The sequence below is a fragment of the Lipotes vexillifer genome, unplaced genomic scaffold, assembly GCF_000442215.2.
Source record: "Lipotes vexillifer unplaced genomic scaffold, Lipotes_vexillifer_v1.1 scaffold584, whole genome shotgun sequence".
Taxonomy (NCBI): domain Eukaryota; kingdom Metazoa; phylum Chordata; class Mammalia; order Artiodactyla; family Lipotidae; genus Lipotes; species Lipotes vexillifer.
Window position 1 is genome coordinate 2,246,972 of NW_006783036.1, and position 27,732 is coordinate 2,274,703.

General features: G+C 49.6%; 1 protein-coding gene across 1 annotated transcript in view; it reads right to left on the reverse strand.

The window, feature by feature from the left end:
• The window catches only part of TECPR2 (tectonin beta-propeller repeat containing 2), an 80,402-nt gene that overhangs the window by 27,503 nt on the left and 25,167 nt on the right, over nt 1-27,732 (reverse strand). The window contains exons 6-15 of the mRNA XM_007455618.1: nt 27,090-27,222; nt 23,870-24,175; nt 21,892-22,865; nt 19,690-19,873; nt 17,419-17,592; nt 13,872-14,052; nt 12,535-12,676; nt 8,850-9,090; nt 8,087-8,176; nt 6,298-6,531 (exon numbers count right to left, since the gene is read on the reverse strand). Of these exons, the coding sequence (XP_007455680.1) occupies nt 6,298-6,531; nt 8,087-8,176; nt 8,850-9,090; nt 12,535-12,676; nt 13,872-14,052; nt 17,419-17,592; nt 19,690-19,873; nt 21,892-22,865; nt 23,870-24,175; nt 27,090-27,222 (2,659 nt within the window). The remainder of the gene's footprint in view (nt 1-6,297; nt 6,532-8,086; nt 8,177-8,849; nt 9,091-12,534; nt 12,677-13,871; nt 14,053-17,418; nt 17,593-19,689; nt 19,874-21,891; nt 22,866-23,869; nt 24,176-27,089; nt 27,223-27,732) is intronic.

Sequence of the window (27,732 nt, forward strand, 5' to 3'; positions counted from 1 at the left end):
TGGCTGCTCATGTGAAGAGAGTTACGTGGTGACAAAAACACACTGGGTCAGCATCTCAGAATTAGCAGAGAATAACACCACCACCAGTGAAACACGGAGTTCATATTACAAGGCAAGCATTCTTTTAAAACAAACATAAAAGGTTGCTAGAATATACTCTTCAGTGTATAAATCAGCTTATTCTGAATTGAAGAGACAGGTCAAAGAAGAAAACGTTTAATCGAGGGCTTTTCCGTAGTCTCCTACTTCACAGAGGGTCTCCCAGGCTGCCTGGGTGCAGATGTATGAGGTCAGGGCAGGTGGCAGAGAACACTGGCCTCCCCAGCACTCCCTGGCTCGTCAGTGTCCCTTGGAGTTAAGCGGGGCCCCATCACTGGTTCTGGACAATGGGCTGTGAGCAGAAGGAATCTGTCACTTCTAAACTGAACCATAAAAGAGCTGGCAAGAGGGCGCTTGCCTTTCAGCTGTCCCCTGCCACAGCGACCACAGGGGCAGAGCCACAGAGCACCGCAGGGGGTCAGTAAGCCACCACCTGGGAACCACTACCACAACCATCGAAAGACTGACAGGTCGAGAGCCAACTTCGTGGGAGCAGAAAGCAACCTTGACTGTGTTACATCGCTGGTATTTGGGACTCGTTACTATAACAATATTAGTCTGACTAACACAGGCATGCTGCGATTTTCCTGTCTTCCCCCTATTTTGTTTTTCCCTCCCATTAAAAACAAAAAGTTTTAATTACTTTATTCAACAGATGAGACATTTTCCCTTTAGGATTACTTTTTAAACATATATTTTAGAACAAAAAGTGGCATTTATTTGGTGTTTTACTATTTATAAGACACTTTTCTGCATAAATTACTATATAATATAATCCTATTTGTTATCTAAAGGCACGAACCGACACTGAATATTTCTTCATTAAATGCTGTGACCAAATGTATTCAATTACAAATTGCATTAGTTTGCTAAACATCCCAATGCCTGACATATGCATTATGTGTACTGGGAAATCAAACGTTATGAGCATATTAAATATCTGCTAAATGACGCAAATTTTCTTCCAAAAACTAGGATTGTCATAAATCATAAAATTCCATATTCAGTCTCTATAACTGGGTTCAGTAGCTAGACATTTAATTGAAGAATTCTCTTAATCTAAGAAATGGAAATCAAAACTACAATGAGATAGCACCTCACACCAGTCAGAATGGCCATGATTTTAAAAAATCTACAAAATAAACCCCACAAATAACAAATGCTGGAAAGGATGTAGAGAAAAGGGAACCCTCCTACACTGCCGGTGGGAATGTAAGTTGGTGCAGCCACTATGGAGAACAGTATGGAAGTTCCTCAGAAAACTAAAAATAGAGCTCATATGATCCAGCAATCCCACTTCTGGGCATATATCTGGACAAAATTATAATTCAAAAAGACACATGCACCTCTATGTTCACAGCAGCACTATTCACAATAGCCAAGACATGGAAACAACCTAAATGTCCATCGACAGATGAATGGATAAAGAAGATGTGGTACATATATATAATGGACTACTACCCAGCCATAAAAAGACAAAATAATGCCATTTGCAGCAACATGGATGCAACTAGAGATTATCATACTAAGTGAAGTAAGTCAGAAAGAGAAAGACAAATACCATATGATATCACTTATATGTGGAATCTAAAATATGACACAAATGAACCTATCTATGAAACAGAAACAGAATCACGGACATAGAGAACAGATGGATGGAGTGGGAGGTTGGGCTAGCAGATGTAAACTATTATATATAGACTGGGTGGACAACAAGGTCCTACTGTATAGCACAGAGAACTATATCCAATATCCTGTGATAAACCGTAATGGAAAAGAATATTTAAAAAAAGAATGTAGGGCTTCCCTGGTGGTGCAGTGCTTAAGAATCCACCTGCCAATGCAGGGGACATGGGTTCGAGCCCCGTGTCCATCATCAAAAAGACAACAAGGGACTTCCCTGGTGGCCCAGTGGCTAAGACTCCGAGCTCCCAATGCTGGGGGCCCAGGTTCGATCCTGGTCAGGGAACTAGATCCCACAAGCATCACACCAACTAAAGATCCTGCATGCCACAACGAAGGTCCGCACGTGGCAACAAAGATCCTGCATGCTGCAACTAAGACCTGGTGCAGCCAAAAAAAAAAAGATTTAAAAAGACAACAAATAACAAGTGTTGACAACAATGTGGAGGAAAGGGAACCCTGCTGGTGGGAATGTAAACTGGTACAGCCACTACGGAAAACATTATGGAGGTTCCTCAAAAAATTAAAAATAGGACTAACATCTGATCCAGCAATTCCACTCTTGGGTATTCATCTGAAAAAAACGAAAACACTAATTTGGAAAGATATATGCACCCCAGCATGCTGTTCACTGCAGCATTACTTACAATAGGCAAGATATGCAAGCAACGTAAGTGTCCATCAACAAATGAATGGATAAAGAAGATGTGGGGTGTATGTGTGTGTGTGTGTGTGTGTGTGTGTGTACACACACACACACACACACACACACACTGGAATATTACTCAGCCTTAAAAAAGAATGAAATCCTGCCATCTGCAACAATGTGGACTGATCTGAACAGTGTTATACCTAGTGAAATGTCAGACAGAGAAAAACAAATACTGTATGTTTCACTTATATGTGGAATCTAAAAAAACAAAATAAATGAACAAATACAACAAAACAGAAATAGACTCACAGATTCAGAAAACAAACTAGTGGTTACCAGAGGGGAGTAGGAGGGGGGGGAGGGGCAAAACAGATGAAGGGGATTAAGGGATACAAACTACCATTTAAAAAGCAAATTAAGGGGCTTCCCTGGTGGCGCAGTGGTTGAGAGTCCGCCTGCCGATGCAGGGGATACGGGTTCGTGTCCCGGTCTGGGAAGATCCCACATGCCGTGGAGCGGCTGGGCCCGTGAGCCATGGCCGCTGAGCCTGCTCGTCCGGAGCCTGTGCTCCACAATGGGAGAGGCCACAACAGTGAGAGGCCCACATACCGCAAAAAAAAAAAAAAAAAAAAAAAAGCAAATTAAGGACTCCCCTGGTGGCGCAGTGGTTAAGACCCCCCCTGCCAATGCAGGGGACATGGATTCGAGCCCCCGTCCGGGAAGATTCCACATGCTGCGGAGCAACTAAGCCTGTGTGCCACAACTACTGAGCCTGTGCTCTAGAGCCCACAAGCCACAACTACTGAGCCCGTGTGCCACAACTACTGAGGCCCACACGCCACAACTACTGAATCCTGTGCACCTAGAGCTCATGCTTCGCAACGAGAAGCCACCGCAATGAAGAGTAGTCCCTGCTCGCCGCAACTAGAGAGAGCCCGCGCACAGCAACGAAGACCCAATGCAGCCAAAAATGAATAGATTTATAAAAAATTTTTTTTAATTTAAATTAAAAACAATAAAAAGCAAATTAATTACAAAGATGTAACATACAGCACAGGGAATATAAACAATAACTTTGTATGGTGTGTAATCTATAAAAGTATCAAATCACTATATTGTACACCTGAAGCTAATATAATATTGTACGTCAACTATACTTCCAAAAAAAAAAGTGCATCTGGGAAAGAGAAGTTTGCTACTGAACAGAATCCTCACATGTAGAACCACAGTCTTGAAAAGGCTGTGCTTCCTTTCACTGCTGTGAGCACCACCATGGCCAACTTTTAAAAGAACAATGAAGCACCCCAGGAAACCCCAGGCAAGTAAGCAAGGCAGCATTAACGCTACCTGCGTTACTACACTCTCTGTTCACTACTCTCCAATGAGTGCTGCCAGACAGATGACAGCCTGCCACGGACACTGGCAGGGAGCACACACCTGAACTCGAAATCTGCATCCCCTAATATAAATAATACTTTTTTTAGAAACCTTGATTCACTGGTTTGTCCCACAGGCTACACAGACCATACCTGGAAAGAGCCAAACAACAGAGTAGCTGGTGGCCCTGACCTGCCTTTCGCCGCCCCCCGACCCTGGCATGCGGAAGGCCAGCACCCCTCCTGCTGTTCCCTGCACGCCTCCCCTGCCTACCAACTCTGGACTTGCTTCGTTCTCCCAGGACGTTCAGAAAATGGTAAAAGAAGTCTTTATCCATCCTCTCAGCAACGGCCAGTAACCCAGATAAACAAAATCCAGAGCTCAGGGCAGGAAAAAGACTAAGCAAGGCAGAGCTTCCTGGACTCGGCCCCCGTCATGCACGGCGCCAGACCCGAGCGAGCACCACCCCTCCCCCAGCAGCTTGAGGAGTTGGGCAGCTTTCAGGCCGTCACACCTGCCTGAGACAGGTTGCGTTTGCACATGATGCTTACTTGCACCATCTCTCTGGGGCGGGGATTGCCATTACCATCAGAAAGGTGAGGACTGAGGTTTCAAGGCAACCTGGCTAGCACTGCTCCCGCTGCCGCCCTGCCTCTGCCGGGACCCGCTCCTGGGCCCAACCACCTCACCTGCGGTCTGTGTGAGCCACTCCAGGCCTGGCTGGACTGCGGACGATTCTGCAGGCAAGAGGCAGGGCGGCTCTGTGAAAGCCTGCCGTTCTTGGCTTCCGCACCCCTGCCCCCAGCACACAGGGAAAACCAAAGCACAACCTGGACTCAGGGTGGCCCTGTCTGGCCCCTCCCTCTCTGAAAGTGAGACTCAATCCCACCGAAGCCGAGTCACTCCCCTTGAAAGAACGGCCACCGACCCCAGGGAAACCCAGCCAGCCGCCTCAGAGGCCTGTAACACTCTGGCCAGCGCACCAGTGTGCCAGTGCGGGAGGACTGGACTGAATGCGAAGGGAGGCGTGAGCTGTGGGCCGGAGCCCGGAGGCCAAGCCGCACTCGAGGCCGTTCTCTTGGCATGTGCTGCAGCACAGAGGCCTCCTCTGAGCGGTGGTGCCGGACCGAGCTCTGCTTCTGCCCCAGAGGGGGCAAGGGCAGGGCCGGCAGGGCCCCCAGCGCTCCCAGGATCCTGTAGCGAGGAGGACACCAACCTCGCCCTGGCCTTTTTACCTCCAGAAACTCCCAAACTGCTCTGCTTGGGGGCCAAAGGAGGATGGCTCAGGCCCACAGGATCTCTGAACCAAGGAAAGGCTCCCCGGGGCAGGCGGGAAGACGGCCCCGCACTGGCAGGCAGAGCCACGGCCAGCTGCAGCCTCTCTGGTCCATCACCATTGATGATGGCGGCTGGCAGGCGCTCTCAGAAGCTGGACTGTGACCGGCCTTGGGGCTGGGATTAGGTTCAAAACACAGGGTGCGAGTGAGGCCAAAAGCACGATCAAAATGACCCAGGAAAATTCCTAGCTTTGGAATAAGCTTACTTCTTTAGTGGAGAACCAACCTGCTTCTTTAGCTAAGCTGGGTTGTATTTGGGGGCCTCGTGGGACAAAAGACTGACGATACCTCTGCACATCATGGGATGGTGAGAGGCCGTCAGCTGGAGAGGCAGCCAGGGGCTGCCAGGGCGGGAGGTGGACAAGGCGTCCTCCCTTCCCTTCTGCCTTGTCCTTTTTTTTTTTTCAAACCAGTACATGTGGTTGAATTCTCAAATGTTAAATGCTTGTAAAATTCAATTCTACCACCTAACAAACAAAATACTGGTTATCATTTCACCAAAACGGGAAACCGTTGGGCAGGGAAGTATTCCTAAGGCTCGCATGGACTCTGGAGCTGCCTGGCGCAGCCTGCACCTTCTGACAGCCACACCTGCCCATCTGCCCAGAGGATAACCTAAGGGTGTGGGCTCATTCTTTCATCGTATTCCTTGGAACAGCAATGAATTATTTGTAAATGGCCTCATGCTGCTTCCCTGCAGCCCTGTAGGGGAGACTCAGAGAGGGCGGCAGCGGGAGGCGGCACACACCCCTTGAGCAGCGGGAGAACTGGGCACTCTCCAGGCTGCGGGCCGCGGACCCTGCGTCGGAAAGGGCACAAAGCAACTGCCACATTCAGACAGACCAGCAGAGGCAGCTGCATCCACAGTATCATCTCGAGCGTGTCTTACAGCAGCTTTCTCTGAGTTCATGCTCCTCTTGGGTTCTGAAAACCCTGTGACACGTAAAGCGTGGGAAAGAAAAGCTCCTCACAAAATTCTTAAGAGGCCCATTACCCTGCAAGAGCGGCTAATCGACCTCCTGAAATCCAGCAACCGACCAAGCAGCCTACAAGAATTCACGAGAGTTGGACACAGGGCCCCGGGAAGCAGGTGGGACACCCCTCCTGATGAGGCTGGAAGGCAGGGCCTGGCGGCGGGGGCGGGCATACCTAGCTGCGAGAGGTCCAGCCTCGTCCAGTGCATGCCCGTGGGGCAGCTCGCGGACAGCGTCCGGATAAACACCTGGCCGAGGCTATCCAGGGCCCACAGGGCGTCTTGGCAGGCGGCGTAGGCCCTCATCTCGGCGTCGGGGGGCAGCTGCACGGTGGACGGGCGTGACTGGGCGTGCTGGGCGCTGACGCGGCACAGGTCCTTGCTGCTCTGGCAGAGCCACAGGGAGCTTCCTGCGGAGAGGTCATGGCGTCACTGGCGAGCCTCTCGGGGCAGCCTTTGCCTTCAGAGGCTGGCTGCCCAGCTCCCACCCTCACTCCCCACCTCGGGGAAGGAGCAGCCAGGACTCAGGGGGATGCACCGGGACCAGCCAGTTCATAGGAAACAAGTCCGACACATTTAAAGAAATGAAAGGAAGCTGGGCTAACGAGACCTTAGGAGGCCCACAACGTTGCCTCAGAGGTCCGGACCCTGGACGTTGTATAATGGACCGGGAAGCATTCAACTTGGTGTGTTAACCAGTGTCCTAGAGGGAGCAAGGTCAGCAATGCCTCGGAAGGACGGCACCGAGGACCCTCCCCTGTCCTGGTGGCGGGGTGAGGGGAGGTCTGGCGGGGTGGAGGCTGCTAGAAAAGGCCCGGAAAGCTGGAAAGCCTTTTCCTCCCATCCTCACCTCAAAATTGCATGCTTTCATTCTCTCCCCCGTTTTTAGAGACCTTCAGGTTTAATTCACTTTAAAATGCAAACCATACTTGGGGAAATTAAAACCTCAGTCAGAATATATTATCTAAAGTATATCGAAAACTTGGGACCAGTTATGGTCTGGAATTCAAAATTACCTTGGACCTTGAAAACATAAGGTAATGGGTATGCCATATGTTTATGGAACAGCCTGGGAGCCAGGCAGTACCCCCCCACCCCCCCCACGAAGTGCAGCAACGTTCCTGCAACAAAACACGTCACAGTCACAGTCAGCAGGACAGACGGAGGCAATAAGGAGCCTCCCATCAGCTCAGGTCAGGTTTTGCTGCCGAATGATTTGTGCCAAGCTTGGGAAAGAACCTATGGTTTGCAGAGCTTAATTATTGCACAACTGCGGTCAGAATGATCTGGGGAGGAAGCATTTTATTGTAATGACCAAGTTCTGCACATCCTAGTGGGACTACGGGCTCGAACTCACCAACTGCAGAGACCCCCGACATCTTCTCATCTGACTCTCAGCGTGATCCTGGGAGGAGGCTTCAGCCTGCGCTGGGGCCGCCTGACTGCCCCAGCTCTCATCTCCTGGGGTAGCTGCACTGCCTCTCCTGGCTCCAAACCCCGAGCTGTGGTCAGGTCTTTGGGAGGTCTGCCCTACCAGGGGCATCACAGTGGGACTTAGGCCAGCCAGAGGCTGTAAACCAGCCTGTGAGGAGGTGACAGAATTCGCAGGGGAAATGGCCAGGCACCCAGAGAAGCTGGTGCCTACTGGCCCTGTGCTATGGCCCTGAGACGTGTCACTGAAGTCAGCAGCTGCCGGCCTCAGAGGTCACACTGTACACTCCCCTCCTTCGGAAGGATAGCTCGCCTCCAGACCCACTCAGGTCACCACACCGGATCCTTCTCTCCTGGGCAGGCCTAGCCAGCTTCGGGGGCCCTCAGCTCAGCCAACGAGGGCTGCTGGCCTGTGACACTACCGCATCCAGTCCCTGAGGGTCCCACGGCCATGCTCCCGCCGCAACTAGGCCATGTCAGACCACAGTTTTAACTGTTCAGCTGCCAACCTGTGCACTGCACTCCCCAACCAACCTTCCTTTGTGGGAGCAGTGGAAGCCAACACAAAGGCCCACTTTGTGGCAGAAGCTGTCCCCCGGGGAACAACATTATTCCAGTAAGTGCCTAGAAAGAATAATGGGAAGAGTATGTTAAAGAAAGAAGAAAGAAAAACCATACACACTTCAGAACTTTAGTTCTAGACCAACTGGTCTTCAAAACCCCTTACAGCTGGTTCTAGAGTGTCCTCAAAGTAGGAGACCCAAGCCAGCACTGCAAGAGCCAGCCCGACCAGCAGAGCACCGTCTAGCCCAGGGTCGGGGGGCCACGCAGGGGGAGAAGAGCTGGAGAAAATTCACACAGCAGGGCCCACTCACAGAAATGAAGCCCCCGTGGGTAAATGCGGATCTACACCTACGTTTACAGATCTGGCCAGAGCCTTGCATTTTCAACAGTGTGGTAAGTTTTTCTACTAGGCTCTTTAGGAATGGGAGGATTTTTTCATTTAGCTGGAAATTATTAACATAAAAATGAGCTCCATGTGCTCTTCTTATAGCCTAATCGGTTCCTAATGGAAACTGATCACACACCATCCAGACTCTGGTATCCAAGTCATAGGAATGACAGACTAAAAGGAGGGAACTGATAGAAAGCAGAGGGAATGCCTCCATTCCAGACACTTCATACCACTGGCACTAAATTATCTTTTCCACTTGAGATCATAAAGCTTTTCCTTAAATGCTGCCTCTAAAGAGGAGCTGCCTATCAAGCCGGCGTGGAAATGAAGTGATTCACCCACCGATGAGACTTCCTCTAGAGACGTGGATTTCATCCTTGCCCGAGGAGATCCAGACGCCGCTGCTGTTGACCCCTAGAATGCTCGGCTGGCACTGGAGCTGCTGAGACCACAACGCCATGCGCAGTTTATCCGCCACCTTCTCAACAGGCACCTGGGCCGCTGTGGCCACCGAGTGTGTGGCATGGATTATGGTCTGGAACAAGCTGCACTGGTCAAACACCACGTAGTCTGTGATGCTCGCCTGGAGGGGAGACGGGCAGACACCCTGCTCTCAGCACAGCTACAAGTGCCTTCTGTATGCTCACTGCCTGAGAGGTAAGGGCCCAACCCCACCCGTCAAACACCCAGATACCCACGTGCACATTTGTGTGAGGACTGGAGGAGTGTGGCAGGACAGCCCCCACTGCTGACTGTGATTACTTCCGAGGGGTGGACTCAGAGGGATGTAAGAAAATGTTCACCTTTTATTTTATACACTTTTCTATTACATGGACCTGTTACAAAGAGCATGTATTATTTTTATGATTATCACCACCTCACACCCTATAAGTCTTTTATTCTAATCAGTGAGAAAGGATTATTTTGTTTTTAAAATTTAGGAATTTCTAATGGACAAGTGTACAATACTTAGGATCATAATACAGGCTTAAAAAGATAGTGTAAGTAGGGTGATGAAGCAATTCATGACCTAACTGGGACTGTTAATAATCATGCCAGAACAATAGCACAGACAGGACCTGTCCTGGACGTGCAGAATGCACCTGGGCTCGGATTCGAGACACGCTTCTCTCACATTCCTGCAAGAGATCTTTCTCCAGGGTGCTGCCCTCTAAGGAACCCTCTCCCTTGCCGGCCAGCTCTGGCTGTTAGAAAGCTCTCTGGCTCTGCGTGACTTTCCACGTACTTCTGCCCTGCCGGGTTGGGTTACAGAGAACGTCACCGCCCTACGCCTAGGACAGCCTCGTGCAGGCCACACTCCCAGGTCACGCACAGCGAAGTGCTAAGTGAAAGTGACACCACTTAGGATAGGGAACGTAACGTATAATAAAACACACAGAAAGGAAACTATCATAAAACCCAGCACTGTAGTACATGTGCAATGTGGCCCTTCTTTTCTGTGAAAGGGCTCATACTGACTGTGAGCTTCTGCCTGCACTGAGGCTTAAGCAAACGGTGTCAGCACGTCAACCCCAAGGCCCTGCTGCGGAGCCCGCGGTCCTGCTTCTCTTGAAGAGCAGAGCACGTGCCAGCCTGGCTAGGCGGACTCCATCAGAGCCCACAGGACGCTGTGCAGGTACCTGGGGACCAGTGCCACGCTGCTGTGTGATGGCCGGGGGAGCTCTGCCCTTCCTCGGGGTGTATGACGCCAGGCCACACAGAAAGTCTGTGACAGGCTCAGTCCCAGCACCCAGCACTGGCAGATAAGCAGGATGCAAATTAACAAAAAGAAAAGAAAGGCTTAACAGCCAAACATAATGCTGGCTCTAGCACTACAGAGAAATCAATCTTATAGTAAATAAAATAACTCTGTTTCCAAACACCTCAGAGATGATTCTGTCAAATTTCTCTGAAGACAATGTTCTGAACATTATGATAAAATGATAACTAGTTTTCTTTAGGCTACTTAAAGACAGAATTTAGTACATACGCTACACTTGAGTGTGTGTGTGTGTGTGTGTGTGTGTATAAAACCATATAATATGGTTACAAATACAGGGAGGATACTTTTGAATCAATTGTATAACTTTTCAAATAGTACCTGGCATATTAAATTAGAGACTGTGTATATACACACATACTCATCAAAGAGCAAACACAACTTACTTTTCCACATCCTCATCAGAAAGACCTGAGAGCAGCCACTGGAAGACCTGCCCTCGATGAGGCAAGTCTAAGGCGACAATAACACCTGAACCAATCAATGGAGACAGAACACTCAAGAGCTGCTGTGTACCCCACAGCCGCCGATGCCAGCAGAGCCTTACCTGCCACGCTGGGGAACCACGGGCGCTACGTTTACACTGAATGGTACCAAAAGGGAAAAAGTTAGCTTGATTATACCTTACTACTTCTTTCTTTTTTTTTTTTAATTTCTTTTTGTTTATTTTATTTATTTTTCGGCTGCATTGGGTCTTCGTTGTTGCGCGCGGGTTTTCTCTAGTTGCCGCGAGCAGGGCTACTCTTTTTTTTTTTTTGTAGGGTTTATTGGTGGGCGTGGGTAGGGAGGGGGCAGCGCCAAGCCTCTCATGAGTGCAGGGCCCGCCACTTGTCCAGGGGACCACAATTAGGGATGTACTTGACCCCACAGCCATATGGGATGAGCCACTTTTCTGCCACCATGTTTTCAAATTCATCTGCATTAAACTTAGTAAATCCCCACTTCTTGGAGATGTGGATCTTCTGGCGGCCAGGGTACTTGAACTTGGCCCTGCGGAGGGCCTCAATCACATGCTCCTTGTTCTGCAGCTTGGTACGGATGGACATTATGACCTGGCCAATGTGGACCCTGGCCACTGTGCCCTGGGGCTTTCCAAAGGCACCATGCATACCTGTCTGGAGCCTAGATTGGGGACAGTATGGCAGTCATTAATGTCCACTGGAAAGGGCTGTCTCCAAGGTCCCTTAGGGCAACCCATACAGGCAACAGGCTGCATACACTACCGAGGAGGCTGCTGTTTGCAGCCATTGCGCACCGGGCCCCCATGGGGAAAAGAGCACAGTCGGCTTAACTGGCTGCAAAGGGCTACTCTTGGTTGTGGTGCACGGGCTTCTCACTGCAGTGGCTTCTCTTGTTGTGGAACACGGGCTCTAGGCGTGCGGGCTTCAGTAGTTGTGGGTCGCAGGTTCTAGAGTACAGGCTCAGTAGTTGTGGCGCATGGGCTTAGTTGTTCGGCAGCATGTGGGATCTTCCTGGACCAGGGCTCGAACCCATGTCCCCTGTATTGGCAGGTGGATTCTTAACCACTGTGCCACCAGGGAAGCCCCTACCTTACTATTTCCCAAAGTGTTTACTTTTCTGGGGGCACGTGGGAAAATTCCCCTGTGTTGAAATACCATTTACTTACGAGGCCTTTTGTACAAGCAGAGACGGTGAACTGTAATTGTGGGTTGGGTTTTTCACATCTATTGTCTAATCTCTCTTCTTCTTAGTACATTCCTCCAGAATTAATCATTATTATTATCTAAGTCTTCAAATGGCTATCAATGGATTTATTTGGCATATAATGACAAATTTCTAAATAACACCAAAATTAAAAAATCAATAAACAAACAAAGCCTACATATTTAAGCAAAGAGAGCTTCACAAGTTACGTCCTGTGATGAAATCCCTGATAATTCTTTTTTTTTAAATTGAAGTGCAGTTGATTTGCAATATGCTGTGTTGGTTACTGCTGTACAGCAAAGGGATGCAGGTACACATATGTAGACATCCTTTTCCTTTTAATATTCTTTTCCATATGGTTCATCATAGGATATTGAATACAGTAGAGCCTTGCTGTGCCCTGATATTTCTAGTGTGCCCAAATACAGCAAAGTCTAACTCATCCAATAGTAAAAGTGAACACTGTTTATTTACTCCAAGCCCCCAATCTCTTTAGGGAAAAGAGAGGGGTTGTAAGAGGGAGAGCATAGCCCCCGACTCAGGGAGGCGCCCAGGCACGTGGCCCGAGAGCTCAACACCTACTTGCCACCAGTGGTCGTCATCCCCTTGGGGCTTCTTGGAAACGACGCCTGTTCTGAACCACAGGTGTCCTCGGATGTCCAGGGCCCACAGGGTCTGTTGGTCCCCGAGAGTGATACAGACAGGTTCCAAAGCCTGCCTTTCACTGGAAAAGAGGAAGAGAGCATGGAGTCAGCACCCACATTCATGGCCCCCAGTGTGTCTAGGATGCCGGCATCAAGCGTCCTGGAGGGCTCAGTGTGGGACAAGAGACGAGTTCCGAGGAAGGAAGCTTAAGTTTCGACTTAAACGACTGTGCGATATATACTGTTCCGAAGCGAGGGGGCGTCTGAAGAATCCCTGAAGGCCCAGAACGGTAGGGGGAGCTCTTAAGGGAAACTAACCCAGGGAAGAAGAGAGCAGGCTCATGAGGGATCTCAGGCCCCGAGTGGCCCATCTCCCCACCCCTGCCTTCACCAATTAAGCGAACAGAAACTCCGCAGCGTGCCAGGCTGTGTTGGGCAGCTGCAGCCTGGCAGACGCTGCCCACTCTGCGGGCAATGCCCTCCTCTCACCCAGCCGGTGACGCCCCAGCCAGCTTCGAGGCTGAGCTGCGGGTCCACTCTGCACGGTGCCTGCCTGACCTCTGCAGGGGGAGCCGAGGCGTCCTCGGTGCTGCGCATCCCTCTCCAGCTCAGGACCATCTACACTAACTGGCGTTGGTTGCCCCAGATGGGGAGCTCTTCGAGGGCTGGGCAGAGTCATGCTCACTCAGTGCTCACAACAGGTGCTCACTCAAGTTTACTGGGTTGCTCAATTCAAACCGAGAATATCCTAATCTAATTTTTCTAAAGACTACTGATAATTTCACACCAGCAACATGATCTGACAGTAACTCTTTAATTAAAATTTTGACTGGTAGAAAGTAACCAAATAAATTGCAATTGAGAGATTAATTTCAACTGACTGGGAGGATAATAAAGAAAAATATTTGGCCCTAAGTCATCTGAGACTCTAAACAGAAACTATCTGACACTGGGCAGTTCTCTAGAAAGACCATCACAAGAGACTCGTGACAGTGTGGGGCTTGAGATTACACATGAGGGCAGTAACGTTTTTAAAACTGAGCTCTGACCCAATGTCCAGTCTGCCAGTCAGAAGGAGGCACAGAGTGTCTTCAAGGTCAGGCTGCTGAAATTGGCTCTGGCAATCCCAGAGAACACCACGACCTTGGAAACTTTCAGGGAACCAGCTCTGCCCAGGAGAGGCTCACATGGGTCCCTTAAGAAGAGTCAAGTCGACAAAGAACAGACAGTGGGACAAACAGGACGCTGAAAATGTGTCTGCTCCTCCCCCGATACCTGACGATGTCACATTTCCAGCGCTCCCCTTCGGGACAGAAGCTGCTTACACCCTCCCGGTACAGGAGGACCCTCTGCTCCGTCAGTGCCCACACCACGCTGTTTCGGGCTGCGACCTGGGACAGTGGGTATGGACAGTCAACCTTTGCGGCCCTGGCACAGGGGCGATCCACGCTGAGACCTGCCGGGGAGAAGGGCAGGAAGCCCCAAGACACACAATCAGGACTTCACACCTCATTTTCGTTCTGTTTGCTTATTTTTCTTTTTTGGTATTTTGCTATATCCTTTCATAATAAGTACTTTCTCTTCTCAAGGTCTAGTCAACATAAAATAGTTAGATTGTGCTTAAATGTAATATCCATCTGAACTGTTTTCAGATGCTCTTTGAAAACTGGAGGAATAACAATTCCGAATCCTCTGGTGTCCCAAAGTAGCTAAAAATGTTCCAAAAGAATGTGAAAGCCCAGTGCAGGAGAGCAGCCAGCTCCGGAGCCAGGAGGGCCCAGGCCGAGAGGAGCCAGTACCAAGGGACGTCTTCTGTGGCCATGCCCCTCGGAGCCTCAGCTGCCACTGGACCCACAGGGATCTGAGGGCTCCAGGCATCCTCTGCAGAGCACCTCCAACAGGGTGGTTCCCCTCCGCCTGCTTTGTATGTGGTACGCGGTGTTTCCACTACCAAAATGAAAACCCCGAATTTCCTAGATGGAAGGTGAGGGCCAGAGCTCAGGGTCCCTGACTCCCCATCCAGGGCTCTTCCCCTGCCTGTTTGCAACCTCTGTCTAATGAGCTTCAAGGCCACTCGTAAGGGATCTGGCACAACAGCTGTTACCTAAAGCCCCGTATTATTCCGCAGCCTCAGCCTGCAATCAGGGCTCGGAACTCAGCATGCTCCCTGCCGGATCACAACAGCACCCTACGGTATCACAGCCCTTGGGCTGCATTTCCTCAAACTCAGCTAGGCAGGAATCACCTCCTGGACTTCTTACACTGCAAACCTTCAGGACAACCCTGGAGACTCTAACCCAGTAGCTCTGGGTGGTTTGAGCTTGTCTGCAACTACTGCCCAGGTGACTCCTAAGGCCCTCCTCACCCCCAGGCCAGAAGCACCCCGTTTCCCCAGCAGGAACGAAACTCAGATGCCACTGGAAGTTGGATATGCGTATGCTTTTCCAGCTATTTTTCACTTTCAAGGGAGACACAGGAACCAGGCTGGAGAGACCAGGGCCGGCATGTGGCCCAGAGCTGGCCAGGCTGCCCTCTGGGCTCAAGCAGGAGCTGCTAGGATGCCGGCTCTCCCACATCTGAGAGCAACCCAGATGTTCAAGGGCTTTCAATCTCAGAGAATCGAATATTTGCAAACAAAGCAACTGACAAAGGATTAATCTCCAAAATCTACAAGCAGCCCATGAAGCTCAATACCAAAAAAACAAACAACCCAATCCAAAAATGGGCAGAAGACCTAAACAGACATTTCTCCAAGTAAGATATACAGACTGCCAACAAACACATGAAAGGATGCTCAACATAACTAATCATTAGAGAAATGCAAATCAAAACTACAATGAGGTATCACCTCATACCAGTCAGAATGGCCATCATCAAAAAATCTACAAACAATAAATGCTGGAGAGGGTGTAGAGAAAAAGGAACCCTCCTGCACTGTTGGTGGGAATGTAAATTGATACAGCCACTATGGAGAACAGTATAGAGGTTCCTTAAAAAACTAAAAATAGAACTATCTGTACATCTGAAAGAACACCATATGACCCAGCAATCCCACTACTGGGCATATACACTGAGAAAACCATAATTCAAAAAGAGTCATGTACCACAATGTTCACTGCAGCTCTATTTACAATAGCCAGGACACGGAAGCAACCTAAGTGTCCATCAACAGATGAATGGATAAAGAAGATGTGGCACATATATACAATGGAATATTACTCAGCCATAAGAAAACAAAACTGAGTTATTTGTAGTAAGGTGGATGGACCTAGAATCTGTCATACAGAGTGAAGTCAGAAGGAGAAAAACAAATACCATATGCTAACACATACATACGTAATCTAAAAAAAAAACAAAAGGTTCTGAAGAACCTAGGGGCAAGACAGGAATAAAGACGCAGACATAGAGAATGGACCTGAGGATGTGGGGAGGGGGAAGCGTAAGCTGGGACGAAGTGAGAGAGTGGCATGGATATATATACGCTACCAAATGTAAAACAGATAGCTAGTGGGAAGCAGCCGCATAGCACAGGGAGATCAGCTCAGTGCTTGGTGACCACCTATAGGGGTGGGATAGGGAGGGTGGGAGGGAGACACAAGAGGGAGGAGATATGGGGACGTATGTATATGTGTAGCTGAGTCACTTTGTTATAAAGCAGAAATTAACACACCATTGTAAAGCAATTATACTCTAATAAAAGATGTTAAAAAAAAAATCTCAGAGAATCGTCCCTGGCTGACAGTTCATAACAGAGATTAAAACCTTCTCTTGGGGGGGTTCCCTGGTGGTGCAGTGGTTAAGAATCCACCTGCCAACACAGGGGACACGGGTTCGAGCCCTGGTCCGGGAAGATCCCACATGCCACGGAGCAACTAAGCCCGTGTGCCGCAACTACTGAGCCTGCGCTCTAGAGCCCATGAGCCACAACTACTGAAGCCTGCACGCCTAGAGCCTGTACTCTGCAACAATGAGAAGCCCTCACATCCCAACCAAGAGTAGACCCTACTCGCCACAACTAGAGAAAACCTGTGCACAGCAATGAAGACCCAATGCAGCCAATAAATAAATTAATTAATTAAATAAATCTATTAAAAAAATAAACCTTTTCTTGGAATCAGCAATATTAAATGGTTAAAAGACTGATATTTACATAAATCTATTATGGCCTCTTGACATCCAAAAAAGAGCTCCTGCCCCATAATCGTTTCCAGGTACTGGTGAATCACATTGCTTTTGGAAACCCATATCTCATTTTGCTGACAAAACGTAAACACTGACTCTCATTACAGTTTATTTTTAAAAAACAAGTCCCACTGTGTCTCTTCCAGCTGCTAAAGGTCCCCACTCTCAGGGCAGTTTCCCAGGATGAGATAAACTGCTATTTAGAGCAAATTATTTCTCATTGTTTTTTCCTGACCCATGTGTAAATAAGCGTATAGAAGCAGGGCTTTGACCTGGCTGAAAAAATCCAGCCATAAGTTAAAGGGAAAAATGATTCTAATGCCATTTCTCTGTTATTCTTTCCTCTTCAGATCTGATATTGCAGGATAAGGGATACGCAACGGTGAGCCGTAAGGAGAGTAAGATTCTGTTTCTGTGCCTCGCTAAATAATTCTATTAATTCCTGCCCTAAATTTGTCCTGGGTTGAATGTGAGTCAGTAGCAGAAAACTGCTAATAGATTCCAACAGCAAATACTCTCCTTCCAGAAGTGTTTTCATTTAAATTGACTTCTAACTTCTTGGTCACTGTCTCTAAGCACATCGCTACCAAAGCGCAATCACACCAGATCCCACGGGTGCTGGGGTGCCGGCTGCAGCTACCTGTCTGTAGGTACAGGTCCCCATTTGTCCTGATGATCCAGGCCGTGTCATCGCTCAGGGCCACAAACACCGCCTGGGGCAGAGCTTCGTACCAGTGACGCTTCCCCTTGATGGTCACTTTTCCACAAGCAAAGGCTCGGTTAGATTTCTGTTCAATCTTCCAGAGAAGGGCTCCTGTGGAAATAAAAATTATATTCACTGTCCAATAAATACTGAGAATTTTCACCCCCAAAAGTCCATTCTGGGTGCTGTGGGGAAGAGAGATTTCTACAACACGCACCCCCTTTGCTTCTACCCGGAATGGGAAAAGAGCCTGTGGCGCCAAGGTCTGAACCCCTGCCACCACCCCCCACCGTGTGGCTTGGGGGTCATGTCTCCAAGCCTCATTTCCTCATCTGTGAAATGGGATCGTCTGCCCCGTACAGGCTGCTAGGAAGGCTGCAGGTGAGGCTATATCAAGGACACAGCACACAGAGCTGGCACATCAGAGGCACTCATCACATGGCAGAGAGGCACCACCAGCACTGCTAGGTGTGCCAGGTGAGGGCCCTAAACGACCTTCGGGAGGCACAGTTAGTGTCCTGAGAAAGTCTGAAAGTCCTACAGGGATTCAAAGGGAGTGGGTCAATTCTGGACCAGCCAAATGGATAAGGTGCAGATGGAAAGGAAGCACTTGAACTGGGCTGTCCCTTTTTTCACTCAGAAAGGGACTGTGATACATAGAAGAAGGGGAGGGAAGGAGAAGGGCAGACAGGAAGGTGGTCTATGGAGATGCAGGTGGCGTCTAAGAAACCATCAGAGTCAACAAGAGCACAGAGGGCTGGACTAGAGGGTCTGGCACGAGGTGCCGAGGGAGGTGTGGGAAGCGAGGCGGCGGTCAAGCCCGCGGCCCCCGGGGTGCCCACGCTGGACAGGGCCCTGCAGGACCGCTCAGCCACAGCATCAACCCTGGTGGAGACAGAGCTCCTGCTAGAGTAGCGTGAGACTGAATGGTTTGGAAACACACAGAATTCATATAATCAGGAAAAAACCAAAGTTTATAAATGGCTGGGGAGATGGACCCAAAGGTAAATGAGAGGAAAAGAATTAAAACCCATAATTATATAAAGCCAGCTAATGGGACAGGCTATTATCTTAGTCTCTAAGGAAAAATATTTTTCAAAGAGATAAAGAGAGAGAACAAAACAACCCCGAACAAACTGGTATTTTACGTAGTGACAAAGAGCAGGAGAGTTAGAGGAAATTCATCTCAAAGCACAGAGGACGAGGGGAGGTCACAGGCTCAGTGTTGTCTGCCTTGCATTCCAACGTCCTAACAGTAAACCAGCTACGATACACATACACACTTCTGTTCCACTCGCCATCCCCCAAATAGGTAAAGCGGCCAACACTGTGACAAACAAGCAAATTATTCTGTATAGATGAGGGGGTAGAACCTCATCCAGGAAGCGTCTGCTCTAGCTCACTGAAAATGGCCTGATCATGGCATGAAGGAAGGAAGGCATTTTCTTTTCACAGTCAAGGAGTAGATTATTCACTCAAAGCATATATATAGCTCAATACAGAATACTTTCTAAGAAAGAAACCAAACGATCCAAACTTATCCAACACAACCACGGGCCCATCTTCATTAGTTCAGTTGCTTTAAAGCAACACTAAGGGACTTCCCTGGTGGCGCAGTGGTTCAGAATCCGCCTGCCAGTGCAGGGGACACGGGTTCGAGCCCTAGCCCTGGAAGATCCCACATGCCGCGGAGCAACTAAGCCTGTGCGCCACAACTACTAAGCCTGTGCTCTAGAGCGCACGAGCCACAACTACTGAGCCCACATGCCACAACTACTGAGGCCCGCGCACCTAGAGCCCGTGCTCCCCAACAAGAGAAGCCATTGCAAGAAGCCCGCGCACTGCAAAGAAGACCCAACGTAGCCAAAAATAAATAAATAAGTAAGTTTTAAAACAACAACACTAAGAAATAGAAACAGATTTATTTTTATAAGGCATTTGTATGTTAATTTTTTTAAAAAAAAAAACTCAAAAATGCAAGCTATTTGTATAACTTACAAAACATGTTCATGTGTTACCACTGCAATTAATAACCAAAAACTGAACTGCAGTTACACTATTTTCAGTTGATGTCAAATGCAGCAATCTGCGTTCTTTGGAGAAAACCCCTCAAACCTGCGGGGAAAAGGCAAGTCTGCTAAATGGACTGGTCCCTGTGTGCTCGGGCCTCTACACCTGGGGCAAGAAGCAGGGAGCTGGGAGGCGAACCTGAGGGCGAGACTGCCACCTGCTGGACGGCATCTTCAAACTTCTGCCAGCGCAGCCCAGCGCCCGGCAACGCGCTGCAGAACAGGCCGCCTTTGTAGTCCAGGCACCAAATGTACTTCTCGGAGACCGCCAAGCTGAGAATGCTGTAGCCCGGCCCGGAGTAACCCATCCAGCTTTCTGCAAACTAACAAGGACAGAGCCTGCTGAGTTCTGCGGCAGAGGACACAGCTGCATGTGTCGTACTGTCGTCAATAAGAAAAGTGTGCAATCACTTAAGTCGGCCCTCTATCTCTCGACCAGCTCTAACAGAAACATTGTGAAGTGGGAGCAGCTGTCCCACTGCAGCTGACCCCATAACGTTCCTGGAAAACAGTCTGTCACAGATACTACAACCTCTTCCCTCACCTAGTGCTTACATTCAAAGGATCTGGTTTTATTCTACAGGGATACCTCACTTCCCACTTGTATGCAAATTGATTTTTTGTACAGCTAATCATTACAGATGTGTTAGGAGAAATGGCACTACCACTATCTTTGTTTTTTCACCATACTGTTTTAAGCGCTGATCCAATCATTGGACACATGGCACATCATGTGGTTGATGGAAATCTGGCCAAGACACTGCCTGACTGAATCTTGTAGACTAAGGTTTAGATGTTATGGTTCTTTTAAAAATCAAAGCTAAATAAAGTGTGTACTTTAACAGCTTTCCAAAACTGCAAAAGAAACCCACGTATTTGCACAATCACCCACACATGGACGTTCACTGCTTCACAGAGTATGGCACCCAACCCCTCTCGATCTGGCCCTGGCTCACCAGGACACGCCTTACCCACCCCCCAACGCAACAAAATGTGGCTTTCCAGCTCTCTGGAGGGGGACGAGGGGGGGAACGGTGAAGGCTGGGGGAGGTCCTCAAAGTACCAGGTGCCCTCTCACCTAGGACTTTTCTAAAGTTCTGGTCTAGAATGCCAACTGCCCACGCCCTCGGCTCAGCTGCTTGGCTCTTGCCATGGCTGGTGGGCGCCGCGCCCCTCCTGCACTTTGCTCATCACCATCGCCCGAGTTCCACTCAACTGGGAGGATCTGCACACGTGTCCAGGACTCTTGAGATCCACGACTGCCTGTCACGGGCACTGCAGTGTCCCCAGCGCCCGACGCAGAGTCTGGCAGCCGAAGGCACTCACGAAAGGGTGAATGCGCGGAAGACTGAGTGAAAGGGCATTCTGTCTTAAAACAAATAAGCAGGACATTTCACTTTCGAGGTAGGGCAGACAGCACAGAGGTTTGAGAGAGAGGGCCCTGGCCCCACTTGCCATATGACCTGGTGAAAGCCATTTAACTGTCTGAGTCTCCACTTCCTCCTGTGAAACGGGAGCACCTAGTTTGTGGGTTTTGTTTTTAGATAAGTATATGAGGTAAACCTGTAAAGTGCTTAGCATGGCACCTGGCACATGGTGAGAGCTGCCCCAATGTCACACATCATTACGACGGAGAGAATCCAGAGGCACATCTGGGAAAAGCACACGTGGCTGTAAGTTCACACGCATAACCCACACCTCACATCCACTTAGCAGAAAGGGTTACAATACACAGTTAATTTTGAAACCAAATATATCTAAATAATAATTACTTGCTAAGGAAAACAAGCACTTTTTAAAAGCCACTTTTTTATATAAAATGACCAAGAATAGCTAATAATCGTCTTTTAATTGCACAGGCTAGGTAGAACCTGACCCAGGAAACTAGACACTTGAAACCTGGTTTCTGTACAGGCCTGCAGGGGAGCCCTGGCACCGCTGTCTGGAGGTCAGGGAGACACGGCTCCTCGAGACGCATGTCTGAGGGGCAGCGCCTTCCCCTCCACAAGTGGACGGGCCTCTCGCCACTGGTTTCTGGGAGCGGCCCCCAGGCCAATCCAGCTGTCCTCTGGGATGACTAGCACTAGCTGCCCGTGCTGGGCTGGCCCCGCCGGAATCAAGGAGGAGAGGCTGCTTTTGTTGGTAAAGTGGGTAACTGAGCAGGGGTGACAGGTCAGCAGGAGTCCAGGCCATTCTAGATCCCTGCGCTGGAAATCCCCCAAAGGCAGACTTCCAAACACCTCTGGCATACGGGTTTTACAGTAGGAATATAATTTCTTTGCATAAACAGAAACATATAATCAGTTCGCAATGATTTCCCTTAAGAAAGGAGCGCACATACCTCCTCTGACTTCAGCAGCCCGGGCTCGTCTGTGCCCGGCGGGTGCAGGTCCTGCAGGGAGCGGCTCCCTGCCAGCTCGGTCACGCTTGTCTCCGAGGATGAAGAGGGCAGCCCGTGGGCATAGATGTCCTCCTCGTCACTGGACGTCAACGCATGGTCCCGTGAGGGCTGCTCGCGGGCGCTGGCCACCGAGGCAGAGACCCAGCGAGGCCGTCGTCCTCCTGCACTCCCCAAGTCACATTCGGAAGCAGCCATTGCTTTCTGGCCTGTGTCATCGTCAGCAGCAGCGTGCCGGGTACTCGAGCCGAGGTGGCCTGGGGCCCCCAGGTGCCTCCGGAAGCCCTGCTCTTCACTGGGCTCCTCAGCTCTGGTCCCTGGAAGCCACCGCTCAGCACTGGGAGTCCAGCTGAGGCTGGAAGGCACCGGGGGGGAGCCCTGGAGGGGGGCCTCCGGAAAAGTGCTCTGGGGCTCAGCAGGCTCCATGCCCCCCACCTCCCGGGCCTCCGCTGAGCTGCCCCGCCCTCGGCAGGGTGACTGTGTGCTCCTTGGCCCACCGCTCATGGGACAGGGCTCCTCTTCGAGCTCCGCGATGTCATCACTCCCTTCCGCGTCCTCCCTCGGATGCCAGGGTGAACTCACCACCCTGCCAGGCAGCTGCGTCTCGCCTGCGCCGGCACGTAGTGGGATTTCGGTTCTTCCGTCACCTTCTTCAGTCAGTGAGTCAGGGGCGGGGAAGGGCACCTCCAAGACACTAAACGTTTCGGGGTCGCTACATTCTGGCAGGACACTGTTGGCCGCACCACTGAGACCGCAGTCCTGGTCAGGAGACCCTGTGCTGGACTGATCCACGATGCTGCCCAAACTCGAGGTCGTGGACAGCAGGTCTGTGTTCAAGGACTGGGGGCTATCACCAGGACACTCCCAGCAGGGAGTCGATTCAAGGGAACTGGGGCAGGTAGTCCCGCTTCCACCTTCTGTTTAAAAGAAGAACGTTTAAGATTAGGTATGAATCTAGTCAGACACCAGCTAAAAAAATTTTGGCTTAAGATAAAAGCATTTTAAATGAAGGATATCTAAATGGTGAAGAATAAATCTCCTAAGTACAAATTATCCCAATGCAGGGATGTTTTAAATGGATCCAAATATTGTACACACTGATGGGCTCTGAGGCCTCCTTCAAGAAATGTTAACTAAGAAAAACAAAGGAACAAATGGATCACAGACCAATTTCTTTTAATTATTAAAATGCTAAGGGATCTGATAACATTTTCCTTCAATATCGCAGTGATCTTTAGCTAGAGAGGCTCAACAAGCACCAAGAAGTAAAAAATTTTTTAAAACTCAGTGTTAAATCCCATATCTGGGAATTCCCTGGCGGTCCAGTGGTTAGGACTCCACGCTTCCACTGCCAAGGGCCCAGGTTCAATCCCTGGTTGGGGAACTACGATCCTGCAAGCCATGCAGTGCAGCCTACAAAAAAGAAAAGAAAAGAAAAAAAAAAAAGCCCATATCTGATGACATACCCTACATTAAACATAAATTGATCCATCTAAAGATTTCCATGACCTTCCTTACAGGTTTATAGAATCTCTGGTCTAATAAATGATGTACATGAATAAACTGCAATTTTTACTTAAATATTGAAAAGTATAACACCCAGACCTGTTAAGCAGGGTGGTATGTTACATTATAGTTTAATGCTTTATGTGTGTGTATAAAGTATACATATTTCACAGTAAAACTCCTTCGAGGAGGAAAGACATTCGCTTTCTGTGCTTTCCGGTGAACGGGCAGTGCTCACTCAGCAAGCAGCAGCCTTCCCAGAGAGTTTGGAAGAAGGCGCCACGGGGGGGGGGGGGGGGGGAGCCACATAACAGAGGGAGATCAGCTCGGTGCTTTGTGACCACCTAGAGTGGTGGGGTGGGGGGGGGGGGGGGGGGGCGGAAGGAGGTCGTGTGTGCTCTGCCGCGGGCGGTACCTGTCTTCTTCCTCCTCTTCTTCTTTTTCACTTTGAGAGGCTTCACAATGAGCTCTTGGTCGAAGTCCTCTGAGCTGATCACACTGAACCTCTTCGAGGTGAGCTGGCCGCTCCTGCCCAGCTCGGGAGCCGCCTGCGGCCCGGAGCTGCTGTCGGTGGAGTTGAGCGAGCTGCTCCTGCTTCTGGGCTCGCTGGCCACGGAAGAGCCTCTGAGCCTCGTCTCGGAAGGCGTGGCCCCCGGCGGCTTCTCTGCATGCTGCCCATGGACTTGCTCTGGGCATCCTGACGTCTCCAGACCGTCCCGCACTGAGAAAGAAGAGTCAGTTTTACCATGGTTACTGGAGGGAAAGATGGAGTGCTCTGATTAAGGTTTGCCAGCCCTAAATACCAGCCTGCTAAATTCAGAGAAACCAGCAAAACTAAAAGAATTGTACAACAGGTTCCAACACATGGTTTTTGTTCTCCAGGAAGTGCATGTACCAAAATCAGTAAAATAACTCACAGCAGCTGTCTTTTGTAAATAATTCAAAGTAAGGGACTACCATAAGGTAGAGCATTTCTCACTTCAACTCACAAAATAATATATAAAGGTGAGATGCCTATTAAAAAAGGGCTTAGAAAAAAAATAATAATAAAGAAGAAAAAAGGGCTTAGAGGGAATTCCCTGGTGGTGCGGTGGTTAGGACTTGGTGCTTTCACCGCCGGGGCCCCCGTGGTGCAGCCAAAAAACTACTCCTCCAGGGGCCTTTGAAAAACACACATGTACCTATAATAAAAATTCTCAAAGTTCAAGGAGGGAAAGGTAATTTTTACCAGCGCAAACTCAAAACAGAGGAGTTCGTTAAAGGAGTCCACGTGCGAAGAGGAGAGAGAGCAGAGCAGGACCGGCAGTGGGCTGGTGGGCCTGGCGCTCTGTCCCCACCTCCATGGACACATCCTCCTCTCAACACGACAGCAGGAGGTTCCAGCCACAGGACCCTCAACACAGGACTGGGGGCCCATTTTGATCCATCCAGCCATCCTTTTGTTACCAAGTACCTACCGCATGCCAGACGCGTTCTAGGCATGGAGACACGGCCCTTACCCAGACGGGTGGGCATTCCTGCCTCAACCGGGGGCCACAAGTGGGGATGAGCAGGGCAGGGAAGTGACTCGCAGGAGGTCACACAAGATTACACAGGCAGATCTTGGTCTGGAGCTGCACCGTCCAGTACAGTAGCCACCAGCCATGTAGCTATTTAAATTCAGATTCATAGACATGAAACAAAACTTAAAATCCAGTTCCTCAGTTGCACTCAGCACATTTCGAGTACTCGGCAGCCACGTGTGGGCAGTGCAGTTACAGAGCATCTTCATGCCTGCAGGAAGTCTACTGGCCTTGTGGCTCCTGGTCACTTCTCCCCTGTAAGTGGCACTGCCACTTGGTGACACTGTTAAGGGCCCCAGCTCACAGGCTCAAGAGTAGAGCTCACTCCCCTTCTACGAAAGTTACGACCCTGAAATGACCCTGAAATGATGTTCGCAACCTGCCCTCTGTGACTTCACAGGTAATTCACCCTCTCCCCCCGCCGTCTCCTGGGAGGTTATAAATCCAGGGCAGCGACAGCTAGTACTTCACTTTTGTCCTTTTGAGGCTAAATATCTGGCTAAAGTGAGGCTGTTTTTTATATTCTCCCAGCAGCCAAACCTCGTATTCTAACATTTAAAAGACAAACGCTATAGCCGTGTCCCAGGCAGGCCGCTCCCTCCCGTGTTGGAGGGAGGGAGCCCCACTTCCTGCCCAGGATCTCCGCTGCCTCTCTTGAGGTCACTCAGACATTAGCTGACGCTGGTCAGAGTAGAAACACCGAGGATGGCCCTGTGGCCAAGAGGCCCGAGGGAAGCAGTGGCGTGCCCACAGCCACGGCACAGGGCGGGGACTAACCTGGCAAGGTCGGGGAAACAGTGGCTGAAGCGGAAATCTGGACGGTGACTTGGGGCTTGTCACGTACTACCCCAATCCTCAATTTTCTAATCTGTGAAAGGAGGACACCACTGACTAACATGCTAGGGTCTTCTTCAAACCGTGTGCTGTGTTAGGGCCACAAGGTGAGTCATGAGAGCCTTGCAATCAAAAATCTATTCTTTCGTAAGGTAAGTGGTAAGTCAATGACTCTGAAGTCAAGGAGCAGCAGGAAAAGGGCCCCAGGAACGCAGTGAGGAGAGACTGACTCAACTAAGGTGACTGGAAGAAGTTATCAAAAGCGCGGCGATACCGACCGAGTCTTGAATGATGAGGGGGAGGGGTGAAGAGGGCAGCACACGAGGAGGGCAGGCCTCGTCCGGGAGACCCAGGCAGCAGTGTCAGGAGAGGGGCACAGCGAGTGAGGAAGGGCCAAGGCCGCTCCAGCCCCAGGGAGGAAGGCGGCCTGGTTAGGGAAAGGCGGGGGCAGGACGCCTGTGCAACTGCCCGGTGAACTTCAGAGGCCCCATGACGCGCTGGCATCTGTGGGCACTGCCCTCACCTCGGGCATCGGGCCCTCCCACATGGGGCTGTTCGGAGGACTGGACGAGATCGTGAATGTTAAGTGCTTAGCAGAGTCTGGAAGATGGTGAGCACAACTCAGTGATGACAAGGCAGGGAAGGGCAGTGGGGCAGGGGCCACACAGCTGTTGTTGTGACCACCAGGCACAAATATATAAAGTACCACGGTCGTGTGCATGCACGACAACACAGAGTAAGGTTCTTTGCTCATTAGAATTTGGGCTTAAATATGAATTACCAAAAAAAAGTCAAAAGCACAGAGAATAATCAATACTACAAGGAAGAACTATGTTAAAGGTAAAAAAAACATGTCCCAGGTGACAGACTGAAATGTTCTAAAATCTTATGCATCAATCCCACAGGCTGTCTCAGAGTGTCGGACGGAGATCAGTCAGGTGGGTGCCAAGTTCTCCTTCCTACTCACCCAACCTCCCTGACCTCCAGACCCGCAGAAGCAACTCCACCAAATGTGAGACCCTGGCTGATGTAAGCCTGAAAGCAGGTAACCTTCAAGAAAAGTATCACAAACCATCTTTTCAGAATCAAAGGAAACCCTCTGAACACCTCATTTCGAAAAAGCTACATTTAACGAGCAAAAAAATGGTATGCTTTATACATCACAAACTGTAATTACATACATTTTATAACAAATTTTGTAACAAATACATTTTATAACATTTCACAAGAAATACAAACCTATTGATGCTAGTCCTTCAGGCCTGCTTGAAATTCTTATAATGTTCCTGTCTCCCTTTAAGAAAAATATTTCATTTTCTGTGCAGGAAACAGACACGATATCACCTGATCCTTCCAAACCAGCAATTGTGGCCTGTCCAAAAAAAAAAAAAAATCACAAAACCAGGCAATAGTAATAGTTCAAATCGTACAAGCATGTGTAGGAATCCAAATAAGTCAAACAACTGCTCTTCATTATCATGACTTCTGAAACTTAGGGAAATTCAATCCAAAGTTAGGTAATATCTGACGGATGTGTGACTGAGTCATACCCCCTGCCAGTAAATTTATGAGACTGAGCGAGCAGTCTCTCCCCGCCTCTCGGCCACCCTCTGACCGGTCCCCGCCTTGCTCCCGGCTCTCTGATCACCCTCTTCTGGCTTCATGTGCATCAACTGGCCAGTCCAAACCCCAGCCCTGTTCCTCCACGACGTCACGCACTCTGCTTGAATTCTTTTCCTGACCCTTGCTCACTGGGAGAGTTCCAACTTGATTCAGAGGCCGCCTCCTTGGGAAGCATCCCTGACAAACTCACCCTCCTCAGCAATGCCCAGGACTTTTCAGAGCTCACAGCACTTCACACAAACCCCCACCTGGCACGTCT